Genomic DNA, 13,138 nt, shown 5'->3' with positions numbered 1-13,138 from the left:
CAAGGTGGCATTATTTCTTCATTATATTATATTACCGATCGTCCCGTCCGTTACACAAAATGCCGGCTCAAATTCAGAAAATTTCTAGCCAATGAGAACCGACGAGATTATCGTCGATAGAGATAATGTACGATATATTCTCTATAAAAACATACGCAATACATATTCCTAATTATACACAGTAATCGGAATTATTTTATACATACACATATATATACAAATGTGCACTGTATATATACATATATATGCAATATAATAACCGTAACGCGACAATTAATATATATAATATATATAATATATATAATATATTATAGATTGACCAAAAAGTTCGTTCATTTTTCCATCTTAATTTTTCTTCATATTATCTCATTAATTATTTTCTATCTCTCTTGTTAGCATTAATTTTACTATTCACAACAATTATAATTAGGAAAAACGAACGAAGTTTTTCATCAACATAATATGTATCAATATATTAATTACTATTACGGCAGTCATCGGCTTTGTTGTCGTTAGAATTTCGCGACACATTTGCGCGATCAATCTATTCGATTGATTAAACGTATAATCTCACTTTTATACACACACGCACACGATAAAGATGTATGTGTGCGCGTGTACACACGCATATATAAATCATCGTAAAGTTACTCACTAAAAACATTCATCGAGATCAGTCTCACAATCGGTGTTTTCTCAATGTTTCTCAATGTAAAAATTTTATCCTCTTCAAAACTTTCCAAATTCACGTTTTAAAAGATTTTATTATTAAAATGTTATATTATAGAGGCTTCTCTTAATGAAAATCCCGCAACTTTTGTGAACATTCGTAAATTTTTCAATATATTCTCGGAAAATTACCATTATTTGTACAGATTCTCTGTGTCCTTACATCATCATCTATGTTCCGCGAGAACACGCGCTTTTATTTAATTATAATGAATATTTTATTATTATTATGGTACATGTATTCTTTTTACAGAGATATCTATAGCAAATGCATGTATCAAAAATTTTGTGAACACGATTCGGTCGTTTATCTATTATTGCATTATACATGTTGTCCATTTTATTAATGCATCTATTCGATGTTGTAATAATAAATAATTATTATTATAAATAACTACACGTACTAAATTTATACTTTTAATACTAGAAATTATTAAAAAATGTACAAAGTAAGTTTATAAAATAATTCTTTTCTTATATAGAGATCTGTTGCATCTAGTATATGTAGCTATCTTCTATGTTACAATAATAATTATTTATTTATTAATCTACTAGTTGACTCACAAGTTGATCAAAAAGTTTTGATTGAAATGTAAAATAGTAGAAAGAAGGAAAGAAAAGCAAACTTTCTGATCAACCTGATACAAACTAGATCGATCCGCCGAGAAAATCTTCTTTTCTCGGTGATACACATTTATGTTGCATGTGTTCTCGCGAATTATTATTTATATAAAAGTGAGAAAGAGATTGAATGCTTCTTAGCCTGAGATGCCAATAATTTGTTGATAAAGAAATCCGAATTTTCGCAATAATTTGCTCAATAAGATTCGTGATTGATACCGTCAAGTCGACTACTGAGAAGGAGCTAATTCAGCAATTTTCAGGATTTGTCAATTATTAGAACTCATGAGAGTGTTAACGGTGTTTTCAAAACATAAAATTATTATATTAAAATAACATTTATGGTTTGAAAATTGTACGTGTGTGTGTGTGTGTGGACACAAGGAATAATCGTTTGTAATTATAATAAAATCACATTAAGGGTGTTTTCTAAAATAAATTTCAAATTTGCTATAAAATTACATATGTACAATAACTTTAATAAAAAACTGTAAAAAGTAATTTGGTACTTTTATTTAAATATCTTTATCGATCTTATGCTCCTTTACAGTTGTCTCCGTGATAAATTTATAGAACTTTAGTTATCGTTTTTATTGTATCATGTATTTACGTTTGATATTTTACATTACCCCATTTTTATGTGTATTATTCCTACATTGTGTGTAAAGTTTTATATCATATTTATATTACAGTATCAAGTGCCTTAATGTAATGTTTCCCGTGTTCAATAATATTTCTGTTTACAATTTAATTATCCTTTTAGAACTTTGTTATTTATTTAAATGCACAAATATTTCTTTGTTATTATTGATACGCCTCTTATCACGCCATGTTCGAATGCAAAGCCATTTCGTAAACTTATCTAAAATCACTAATAGGATCTGTTGGAATTAATATTAATTTTGCCGTAACTTAACGAAATTAATATTCACTTAATAAATATCTCGTACCAGTATTATTAATATTTTTATATTCTCATTAATATTAATTAATTGATCATATAGATATGAAAAATAAATAATTTCTAACCGCGATATATTGCCAGCCGTAACCATTTCTGTTATCTCTCACTGATAATTGCGTGTTTCCTGTTTTCTGGCAGTGTCAAAAGAATCAGCGTTATAGAAATAACACAATATGCACCATATAAAATTGCATACATATACAATATGGGTAGAAAAAGTGTATACATAAAAAAAGAAACAATAAACTTAGTATCGCATTAATAGATCGATTTATGAAATAAATAAAAGAAACTAGTTTTTGTTGTAATCATAGTATTCGCTTTTTTCGGGTTTTACTGAAAGAGGCTCTTACGTTTTTATAAATACATTAAATGCTAAATCTTTAATTTAAATGTAAATTTAAATTTAAATATTTATAAAAATATTAAATGCTAGCTTGAGTTTAAATATAAGTTTACATTTCCTACATAATCCAGCCTTGATAATCGCATATATTAATTGCAATAAATCATATAATAGGTAGACAACATAATTATCGATATTTTATCTCACAATATATAAAAAAAAGTCGTAGGAGATCATACAAGAAATGTACAAATGTATGATATATCATAGGACGAGGCGGTTTGCATTGTCCTCTGATAGATCAGAGACTTTTCGATGTTTGATTGCAAATTGATTATGAAAAAACTGTTATCGCTTCCTGGTTACGTTATTGTACGATTGTCGATGAGCCTTCGCAAGAACAATGGGCAATTTAAACGAGCTTTTCCCTCTATTTTCCCCGACAACACGGTTTGCGTCTAAACGGCGAATCCAGTCAGAATCTTGTACTCCAAGAGGACTTCGATAACTATATTCATATAAACGATTCATCACAGCGTAATCGCCGGCGATTACGCGTAGTCGCAATTCATTTCATTTCTCATCGTTTCAATCAATTTTTTTACAACTTACTCAATACTTAATAATTTAGATTTCTCAATTTTCAAACAAATTGACTTTCTCTTCTTTTGGATCCGCCGTCGTATCCAATGTCGTCAAACCACAAAAGCTTTGATTATTATACTTTTGGAAGAACGTTCCTCGAACAGCTCTAAGTTTCGATTCCTGTTGGGTAACATAGAAAATAAAGACTCACTTAGCGCTGGACGGGATCGACAATGTCTATTGCACGCTTCTTATGTTTACAATTAATCAGATCCAATTATTAAGCCGAAAATTATCATGTTCGCTTCTCCTTCCGCAATAATACGATTCATAGATCCATGGTTCCTCTTATCTTATAAATCTTATAAATTATATACAACACTTCTAAACACTTAAGTACTTTTATATTATACCGAATAAATGCAACGTGTATGCGACTTTAAAAACTGAACCTAACGATTTTCGCAAATCGAATGAAACGCAAATCCTAATACATTTTCGAAAACTAATTGTCAATACCATGACTCTTTGAGCCGTCTAACAATCAATTTTCGGCTTAACTGATTCTTTAATAACTCCGATCTTCAATTCCACGGATACATAAATCCTCGCTGTAACAGACCCGTTTAAATATTAAGTTGATCATTCTTCTTCTTTACGGAAATAAAAAACGCGAGCAAATTCTTTCATCAACTTAATATATTAAACAGACGTCAATAATTTCGAGTAATCGCAATTGACATTTCGCTTCAGCCATGCTCGAATTTTGTCAAATAAATTCTCAATTTTCTTTTTATCTGTTTCTTGTTCTTGTGCGTAGAATTAGAACGGAAAAAATCCTGAAAACAACCCTACAATCACAGTTGCGGCTTGTTCTCAGCAGGTACTCGGCTTGTACATCCTTTTAGCCCGTTTTTCTCTTCCGCGTTTAGCGCTAAAATGCCAAGAAAATAGTCGAAAATGATTTTCATTAAAATTCCTTTTACTAGAGATGGTCATTCGCGATAAATGTTTCGTATCTGCACTTGTATTACCGTTATATTTTCACTGTTTCTCATTTTTAGGTCAGAAACACATATTCCCGACTATTTTCCTCCCTTCCGTTGTTCAATAAAAACTCATAGGCCCCGATTTGAGCGTGAGACACTCAAACTCTCACAGAGCGGTTTTCGTTATTTTAGAGACTTTTTGGCCAATTTGCAATCAATTTTTCATTTCTGTTACGGAAAAATCGATTTCAAATTGACGCGAAATCCAACAGATGATGTAACGTGGTCTACAATACCAGCAAAATAAGAAATAATTTAAACCAACTTTGCGCTAAACGTGCAATCGAAGCATGCCCAGCTCTTCTTTATTAACTAGGAACTAACAGTTTTTACTTATTCCTCTTACTCTCTCTCTCTTTAGAAATATAAGTATCATATCTCCTAAAGTTATCTATTAAAGAAAAGTCTGCTGGTCCAGTTTGCCAATCTGATTGCCACTTTCAATTTTTCTATCTAGATCTTTCTATCTCGGTGATTTTTCTACTAATACTGCCTAAATATAGACTAAAAACAGACTTTATCCAGACTTAATCGCCCCACTGTATCAACGTTTGTATTCGTTTATTGCTATCGATCTGGATCGTCATTGATCATTGTTACTTAATTTATACGTCATGGAGCGTTGTGATTCGGAAGTAAATGCAAAACTCGCTTCCTTCGTCTTCTCTTTATCTTTTTGGACCCGGATGAGAATCGATTGGCAGCTTGGAGTTTGTATAAGATGTCCCGAAACAACCACCGTGCGTACGAGAAATGTTATATATTTTAGATTGGGTTTTTCTTCTTTTTTTTTTGTATTAATGTAGTACTACTTTTTATTCTTGACGGCAAAGATACTCAAAGAAATATATGATAATGTTCGTTATATTAAGAATTATGAAAACATTTTGCACAAAAGATATGTATAATTAAAATTCTGATATTATTTCTCAGTCTTCTTCGAAATGAGATTTCATAATCTCGATCAATCGTACAAGTTTTTCACATTTTGTGTTCCAATTCTTGCGAGATTCGATATCTTTGTTTTTTTTTTACAAATCATACAGATATCGTTGTTTGTACCATTTCCTTCGGACATTTGTACTTTTAACATTGCTTTCGGTTGTTTCAGCACACCTTGCGTACATCTTTCCCCTTAAACGGTGGCACTTGATGTGTTAGAAAGGCGAGAGCGTAAACCGCCAGCTCGGACCACGGTTCGGCGTAAGAAATCTGAGCAATCTCTTACTTTACAATATCATCACAGTGCTTTGATGTATATTTATACCGCTAAATCTTAATAAGACTTAAAAATTATCGGCTCGAGGAATGGCGGTTTACATCAGTCTATCGCTATAGTTAATAAACCTTCACCATTCTTAACACACTAAATTGCATCCAAATGCCGTTTAAACCTTCAAACTTTTAATAAAGATTTAAACCTTTTCGGAATCATTTTGCTGCCTGGGGAATGGTGCACTTGATTAACCTAAGCTTAAATCTATCCGCATATACAGGGCGATCAAGATCACTATATGTATGTGTTGTATCAATTTACAAAAAAATACTTTTTCCGACAAAAGTTGCAAGATTTAGAGGGATACAACGAGAACGTTGTTAGTAGTTTTCACACTTTTGTTTTAAACAGTTTCATACTCGGCAAACTCGTCTCGTAAATCTCCAAAATCATGTATGTGCGTGTACATGTACATACTTAAAAATCCTGAGACTTTTTCTACCGACATCTCGAATATCGACTTTAAAAGAAAAATTACATAATTTTGTACAACTTATCACGTTTATCGAATACAACATTTCCTTCATACGCGCTATAAATATCCCTTTAATCCTGAAAGATGTTGATTTCAGAATATTCTGTGTGTGAAACCTTGGAAAAGAAATTTTCTCTTTTGTTATTATTGTTCCTAATATTATAATTATCATTAAGCACCATTTATTAGGCGCTTTAGTATTAACGCTTAATAATAATAACAACAATATTATGCACTAAAAAGGAGCAATATAAATGCTGCAAGTAAAGTCTCGAAAACCCCATTTATCACAGGGCTAAAATTCGAACATTTTCCACGCGGAAAAATTGTCTGCAAATTGAAATCAGTGAGGGATCCCAAGAATTTAAAGGATTAAAGAAAAAAAAAGGTAAGAGTGGTATGTCAAAAACCCGTTTTTTACGTATTTCGGAATTAAAAAGAAATTTTTAGCGGCGAAAAATTCTCAAATTAAAAAATCTCTTAGGGCGAAAATCTGACAGAATTTTGAATTAAAAAGTTATCCAGTGATTATCCAAATTGGAGGGAAAAGAAACCTTTATATGTTGAAGACATTATCACATTAAAATTTCGAAGCTTTTGTCGAACATCTCTTAAAGGTGAAAATTTCTTATATTACAAATTGCATTTACAATTGCATTAGCACTGAAATTAAATTAAAAAATTCTCTAATAATCTTCAAAAACACCCTGTATATGCATAAACATATCTACGTATGTTTTCACAATAAATTACTCCTCTACAAAGGACCGACATTAATTGGAAACCAACTGGAGCGACTGATTAGTAACATTGGAGACTTGCAACGAACCGCTGTTCGATAGTTTATCCAGCTCGACAGGCCTCACAGCTTCTTCTTCCATTATCTCCACGTCTTCCTTAACTTGAACATTCTTCGCTAATTTGCTTTCGTCTTGATTGGAGGATTCGTCGTAACCGGAATCATCAGATGACGAATCGCTAAAAGTCTTGGTACCTTGTTTGGAACTTGTTTCCGAGCTCGACGATGTGGATTCGTCGCTGTGAGCAGGACTGGCGGATGCAGAACTGTGGATGGGACTGGCGGACGCGGAAGAGGTAGGAAGTTGCCGCCTGGAGAGGCAACTCGTGCACGGTTTGAAAAAAGACGCATGTATCACGATCTCGCCGTACGCGCCTTTGAAAATGCTGCCGCAACAGATGATCTCCCTGCGGAAGAAAAATATTACAACACATAAATGAGGGAAACTTCCATCTACATAGATAGGATCTATATATAGATTTCTTCTGGACACTACCTCTTATAATATGACAAATCGATGAAATTAAAATCGCTTTCCTTCACATCTTCGTTTTCGGAAGGAAGATCCAACTGTTTGTCAGTGACAACATCGTCCTCGTCCGAGGTATCCGATCTGCTCGAAGTTTTGCAATCTGTTAATCCGTAGTCTTCTCCAACTTCTGCAACAATAAATAATATTTCACGTATCGCACGCAGATAACTCAATCATCACAAATAACTTTTTAATTTTTACTTTTAACAAAAATCTAGTCTAACTAACCAATTATTAAGTCATCACTTATGGTTGGACTCTGCTCCCGATCTGCCTCTGTTTTTAGATAGACATGCTTCTTCTTAATAATTTTTTCAGGTTTCAAAACCTTTAGTTTTCTTTTATTTTTTGCCTTGAATTTTGTCAACGACTTGATTCCAGGTCCAGCACGTGCATCCACGACCTAAGTAAAGTGATTCAGGATTATATTCTCTATATAGGTTTAATGCAATATCTTTAAATTTATATATCTGCATTTTATAATAGTTTAGTGCAAAATATTTATTATGAAGTACTAACGTGTCTCCAATTACGATTGCTTCCTGGAGGCAGTTTCTTGAATCTTTTTACTAGAAGCACACATGCGTTACAGATTTCTCCACTACGTCTTTCTTCTAGTTGAAAGCATGGCATAAAATCATCCTCATACTTTTTACTGTCTGTAAATCTTGAACTACAAAGAGTAAAATATTATATAAATATATAAATAATGTATGCATGTGTGTGTGTATTTTTCTCAACACACTTACCTGCTAGATTTAGCTTTACAAATGCAACAACCCTTACTAGATCGGTACACCTTTGGCTTATGAAAACTGAACATCCTGCTTGTTGCGCTAGCTACTATCGTTTCTGTAATTCAAACGATACATATGCACATGTTAATACAAATTAAATGTCCACGTGTGCTGCCATAGATTTGAGTTTAGCGCATTCTACATTATTTGCCATTATTCTCTCTTTTCTAATGGAAAATTCGATTTGAAAATTAAGACGCGTGCGTACACGTGCAATTTCGTAAAAATGAAAATCCCTCAAAAACGTGAGATTATTTTCAAGGATCGGACTTGTTCCATGTGAAATATGAACAAGCGTCTTACAAACGCACAGTATACGAAATTAATATTAAAGTAGAACATGCCTGAAGTTTGCGAAGTAAGACGGACGTAGACAAGGTGTCCAAGAAATATGGTCGAAGTAACAGACACGAAAATATCGAATGTGTATCAAAGTAATCACGATCGTTAATTATATTGAGCGTGCGCGCGACCAGCTTCATGTTTTGCTGAAAAATCGTGGGGAGATCAAGATTCGAGAATCTTGAGATTAATGGAAGCAGCGCAGCTTCGATGCCAACGAAAAACACCGTCGCCGAACGATGCTCGTGTGCTTCACGATCACTTGCTTCTCTTTTTCCAAAATGGAGATATCCGTGCTCCCCTGCACAGCGGCACACGTTCACCCAACTTCTTCTCCCGGACTTAACACTGTTCACGTTCTCGAGAAGATCAAACAGCACTTTTGCTTAAATGCATTGAAGTGGCACTGTTTCTTTTTACTCTCGGCAACTTGCTCTTCTAAAATGAAAGAGAAAATTTGTCTTTCTTTCGGCACAGGAGTACTCTCCTCTACTTTCTCACAATTCGTCTCCGTCTACGCTGAAACTTGATACTTCACGATAATCACTTACTCTCGACAGCGAATATTATTCCGAGAAAAATATCGATTAGCGGACCGTTTATTTACAACTCGGCTAAACTCGGCATACGCTCGACATAACGGACGCGGGTCTCACGACGTGCAACAAGCATGGCCACACTACGTAGCTACGCGCGCCGGGAAGCCATCGGACGAGCGGCGCATGCGCGCCTCATCCCCCTCCTTCCCGTTGCCGTGCGCTCGTGTAAATACGTCGCCAATCTTCTTTTTGCCGCCTCTTCGTCCAATCGATCATCATATTCCGAACTTCCGAAGTCGCCGCTTCCTTCCATCTCTCATTTCGTCGTTGCAAATCGTTGCATCCTGCGCGAATGAGACTTTATATCGTCAGATTGCTCCTTCCCTTTAACCTTCAATCATACCGTCACATATGTCGATGCGGTTCGCGGGCGCGCGTTGCCTTCGCTCTCTCATCTCTTTCAGCTAGTTTGTTTTTGTTGAAAGGCTTCGTCTCAAAACGATAGACGCGTGCAATCGGGAGAATACAAATGGAAAAGATTGTCTTATTAATTATTTGTAGTGGAAGTCCGTGCGCGAGAGAAATTCGTTGATTTTTCCTCGTATCGTACACGTATTATCTTCGTCGAGAGAGTTAAATTGGCTCTCGCGAGAGATGTTTACCGAATTTCAAAAGCGGGTCAGCGACATCGCGACCAAGCGATCAGCCAATGCACGGAGGCAGAGTGGGGGTGTGACCGAAATCGCGGTCTCCATTGGCCGATAGCGAAAGACCGAGAGAGATCGCGACAAACTCGTTCTCCTTCGGAACAGCTCTCGGCGACGAGATGCACGTGTGTTTGTTCCCCACGTATCCACGGCTAACGAAACACTTTCGAATGCAAGGTTAGAGTATCGAAAGAATCACAAATGAAAACTTGCTTGCATGCAGTTTTTAATCTTGCAGGACGAGATGTTCCATTATATAACACATTTGCCTTTTCTTTCGCGAGTATTCGTTGCGAGATTTATCGATTTATCGACTTACCGATGAGCTGAGATTCAAATTTTCAAGCGTCGAAATGCCACATCGCGTGACATTTCCAGGTTGTCCTAATTGCTTAAATTTACGCCGATTACTCGCGTTACACTCGCGCTAATTAAATATATTATATAAATTATGTATTAGATATAAATAGACCACTCTCGAATTTAGAGAGCGAAAAGGTACGCGATCTTCGAAAGATGTTTTTGTTTGTCGGGAGTGTATCAAAAGTGTACATATTTTTCAATTCGTCAATCAAGTCAATCGATCTCTCTTCAAAGGTCAGGCTCATCGCAATGCTAGTGATATGATTGTAATGTATTTCATTACGAGATAAAAATGGCGGGAGTTATCGATCAGTCGTTTATTCAAATCCTGAATGACATACAGTCACATTTGTATAGATTATAATCGTGCACGTATTACAATTACTTGAAATTATATTTTATTCACGTACGTATGTTCAGTTTTTTTTTTTTTTTAATCAGAGTTTAATCTATGTATTTATTTGCACGTGTTCTGTCGAAATTTCTCAAAGCTCTTTAGTTTTACGTGAGAATCTAGTCTTGGAAATGTCGAAATTCAAAACTCTGTCGCTCGACGAATTTCGCTGGAGGAAAATATAAATGTGCAAAAAACAAAAAGTGGCGTTATTTTGAGAACACGTCGCGTCTCGCATAATAATCCGCACGTTGCACTCTGTTTTGTGCTTTGTGCTATTTTTAGCCAACCTGTGTTTTGTCGACACGCCATCATCATCGTCTTTTTATATTATGCCTGCTTCGTTTCTCTTTCTCTTTAATCTGCGTTTATAGTCGGTTTCAGTTGCAGAACCTCGTATCGAATTGATCTTGATCTCGATACCTTTCCGAGAGGATTTGTACATCCTTGATATCTTGAGTAATTAAACTTTTAATTTGATTGTATACGGATTTTCGAAAAAACAATGTTTTTTCTTATGTCTCTGGCCTTATAGTTTTCTGACTAATGGAAAATTCACTTTTCGCATCAAATGTACGCAACCCACATGTTACAACTACGTGATGACATGGTGATGTAACAGATATTTTTTATTGTAAATTCTTATAGAAAATTCTTACAGAATAGAATTCTTTTATTGTAAATTCTTATAAAAATTCTTACAGAATAGAATATTCTTTTATTGTAAATTCTTATAGAAAACAGTCAGCACTGACTTGCATCTCATCATATCTCGCAATCTTTTCGTTGGCCGTTACACGTCGTTAGCTCGTTCGCGAAAGACTAATGAGTGTCATTAATGTAACTAAAAATAATAATCTGATATTTGTGACATTGGAGATATGGAAAAGACACGCGAAAAAATGTTAATATATTGCCCCCTCATTGCAGAGAATCGACGACGCACGATGGATCGCGGAAAGAGCAAAGGGGACGTGCACGAGTGCAGATACGATATGGCGTGTAAACTACCGCCATTGCGGCCACTCGCTTTCTTGCCGCGCCATACGCATGATCCGCGTGACCGACTAAACTGCTTCACAATATTGCGTTTCATCCACAAATGGTTATATTACACTGGTCTACGCGAGCGTTACCTCTTAGTAGTAACTTAGATGATTATTTATTTATAAGTAAAATTTTAGTTATTTTATGGGTATTAATGAAGGCAAAGGAGCTTAAAAAACATTATTCGCATAGTGCTTGACGTGTAAATTTCCAGACTCGCTCGTCCCGAGTTAAATCTTGGAATTGGATCGGATCCAATACCTTAAACACAGAACACTCATGAAAAACAGGCGGCGTAAAGTACGAACAAACCGTCATCAAATTGAATCACTGGAAAAAATGCGCGCGGCAGCCGACGCACGTGTAATTAGCGTATACACGAAGAGAAAAATCTCAAAAGTCGATAATATCGGTCCAAGTTGAAAATACGTCCGTTCATCGAACAGACGGTTGGATCAGGTTAGGTTAGTCAGATTAGGTTGACAATTCAGACGGACGAGATCTGTCCGTAGCTACGTCAGACTGTACTTTTTACACGCCAAGTGAAATAGACTTGCACACTTGTTAAGCGTCATTACGTATCGATGTCGGAAGGAATGAGGGAGGTACGGATATTCCGAGAAAGCATGAGCGGAATGCGGTTCAACTGAGGAAACATCAAATTATGACAATTCGAACAGGCCATATGATAACGGCGGCGGCGGCGGCGGCGGCGGTGCGGCGGTACGCGCCATGACAGGTGATATGTGACGCTCACGCGCGGTACGGCACAACGCGACGTACAACTAAACCATAAACAACTGCGGGATCGCGCGATCGCGCACCGACCGTAAATCGTTCGTGGTCGCGACGCGGGCGTCGCGTTACCGCGAAATGATCGAAACGCACTTACTGTTAACGCGGGGGAGAAACCCGCGCTAACGACGACGGACGGAAGCAAGGTACGGCATTCGCGCTAGATTCGCGCGAGAGGGGAACGAGCGACAGCGGTCGCGGGACTCGCGGTGCGGTGACACGTCGCGCGAAATGGTTATTGCGGCACGCGAGGGCGGTCGCGCGACGCGGCAGCCGTTGCGAACATATTTGCCAGCCGCACGGCGCGTATTGACGCGTGACACTCCCGCGTTTCGCGGCAAGTCCGCGCGACACGTCGGTACGTGGGCGTTCGTGCCGCAAGCGCGGCGACGCCGCGAATTTTTCCCCGAGGGAACAACGTAACGGCACAGTACTTACCTCGAAGTCGCGAGCGGGTGACGGCGGCCGGACACTTTTGAGGCGAGCTCGCTTTGCGCACGCTCTTGGCGGTGCGCACGTATTCAGTGTTGCCAACTCACTCTTCTCTCGAGGCTGGAGAAGGATCCGGTTTGCCAAGTGCTGCCAACACTCGAATTCCTCGGCAGGATCCGTCCAATCATCAGCAGGCAGTGTACACGTGCTCGCACGCACACGGTGTTTTCTACATACATACGTACGTTCGTTAGGCTGCAAGTAAAGTTGTCAAACATGATCTTTCTGTAAGTATTATCGCTCTTTTGTAGAAAAATTATTTAAGTTCTAGCGAGACTGTTGAATG

At 36.8% G+C, this 13,138-nt stretch overlaps 1 protein-coding gene across 3 annotated transcripts; it reads right to left on the bottom strand.

The window, feature by feature from the left end:
- Positions 1-2,635: 2,635 nt before the first annotated feature.
- LOC105283164 (SIN3-HDAC complex-associated factor) lies at positions 2,636-12,895 on the bottom strand. 3 transcript variants are annotated; one of them, XM_011345683.2, is made up of 7 exons: positions 9,067-10,039; positions 8,518-8,953; positions 8,126-8,228; positions 7,896-8,049; positions 7,605-7,779; positions 7,341-7,503; positions 2,636-7,251 (listed from the first exon to the last, which is right to left on the bottom strand). In XM_011345683.2, exons 3-7 carry the CDS (start codon positions 8,197-8,199, stop codon positions 6,819-6,821), a joined length of 999 nt encoding a protein of 332 aa, XP_011343985.1. In that variant the 5' UTR covers positions 8,200-8,228; positions 8,518-8,953; positions 9,067-10,039; the 3' UTR covers positions 2,636-6,818. The 3 variants fall into 3 exon arrangements, with proteins under 3 accessions (XP_011343985.1, XP_011343984.1, XP_011343986.1); XM_011345682.2 differs by having other exon boundaries at positions 8,518-10,039; XM_011345684.3 differs by lacking the exons at positions 8,518-8,953; positions 9,067-10,039 and adding an exon at positions 12,799-12,895 and having other exon boundaries at positions 3,904-7,251.
- Positions 12,896-13,138: the final 243 nt, after the last annotated feature.

Source organism: Ooceraea biroi, chromosome 3 (genome assembly GCF_003672135.1).
Source record: "Ooceraea biroi isolate clonal line C1 chromosome 3, Obir_v5.4, whole genome shotgun sequence".
Lineage (NCBI taxonomy): Eukaryota > Metazoa > Arthropoda > Insecta > Hymenoptera > Formicidae > Ooceraea > Ooceraea biroi.
The sequence above is the reverse complement of the archived record's forward strand: the minus strand, read 5'-3'. Positions and strand labels throughout refer to the sequence as shown.

What these genes read in the sequence shown, in the direction of transcription:
- LOC105283164 (XM_011345684.3), bottom strand. Translation starts at nt 8,199, where the DNA reads ATGTTCAGTTTTCATAAGCCAAAGGTGTACCGATCTAGTAAGGGTTGT. An exon ending in AAGTGATGACTTAATAATTG is followed by an intron (nt 7,504 to 7,604) that starts GTTAGTTAGACT and finishes TTATTGTTGCAG; the next exon opens with AAGTTGGAGAAGACTACGGA. An exon ending in GATTTGTCATATTATAAGAG is followed by an intron (nt 7,252 to 7,340) that starts GTAGTGTCCAGA and finishes TTTCTTCCGCAG; the next exon opens with GGAGATCATCTGTTGCGGCA.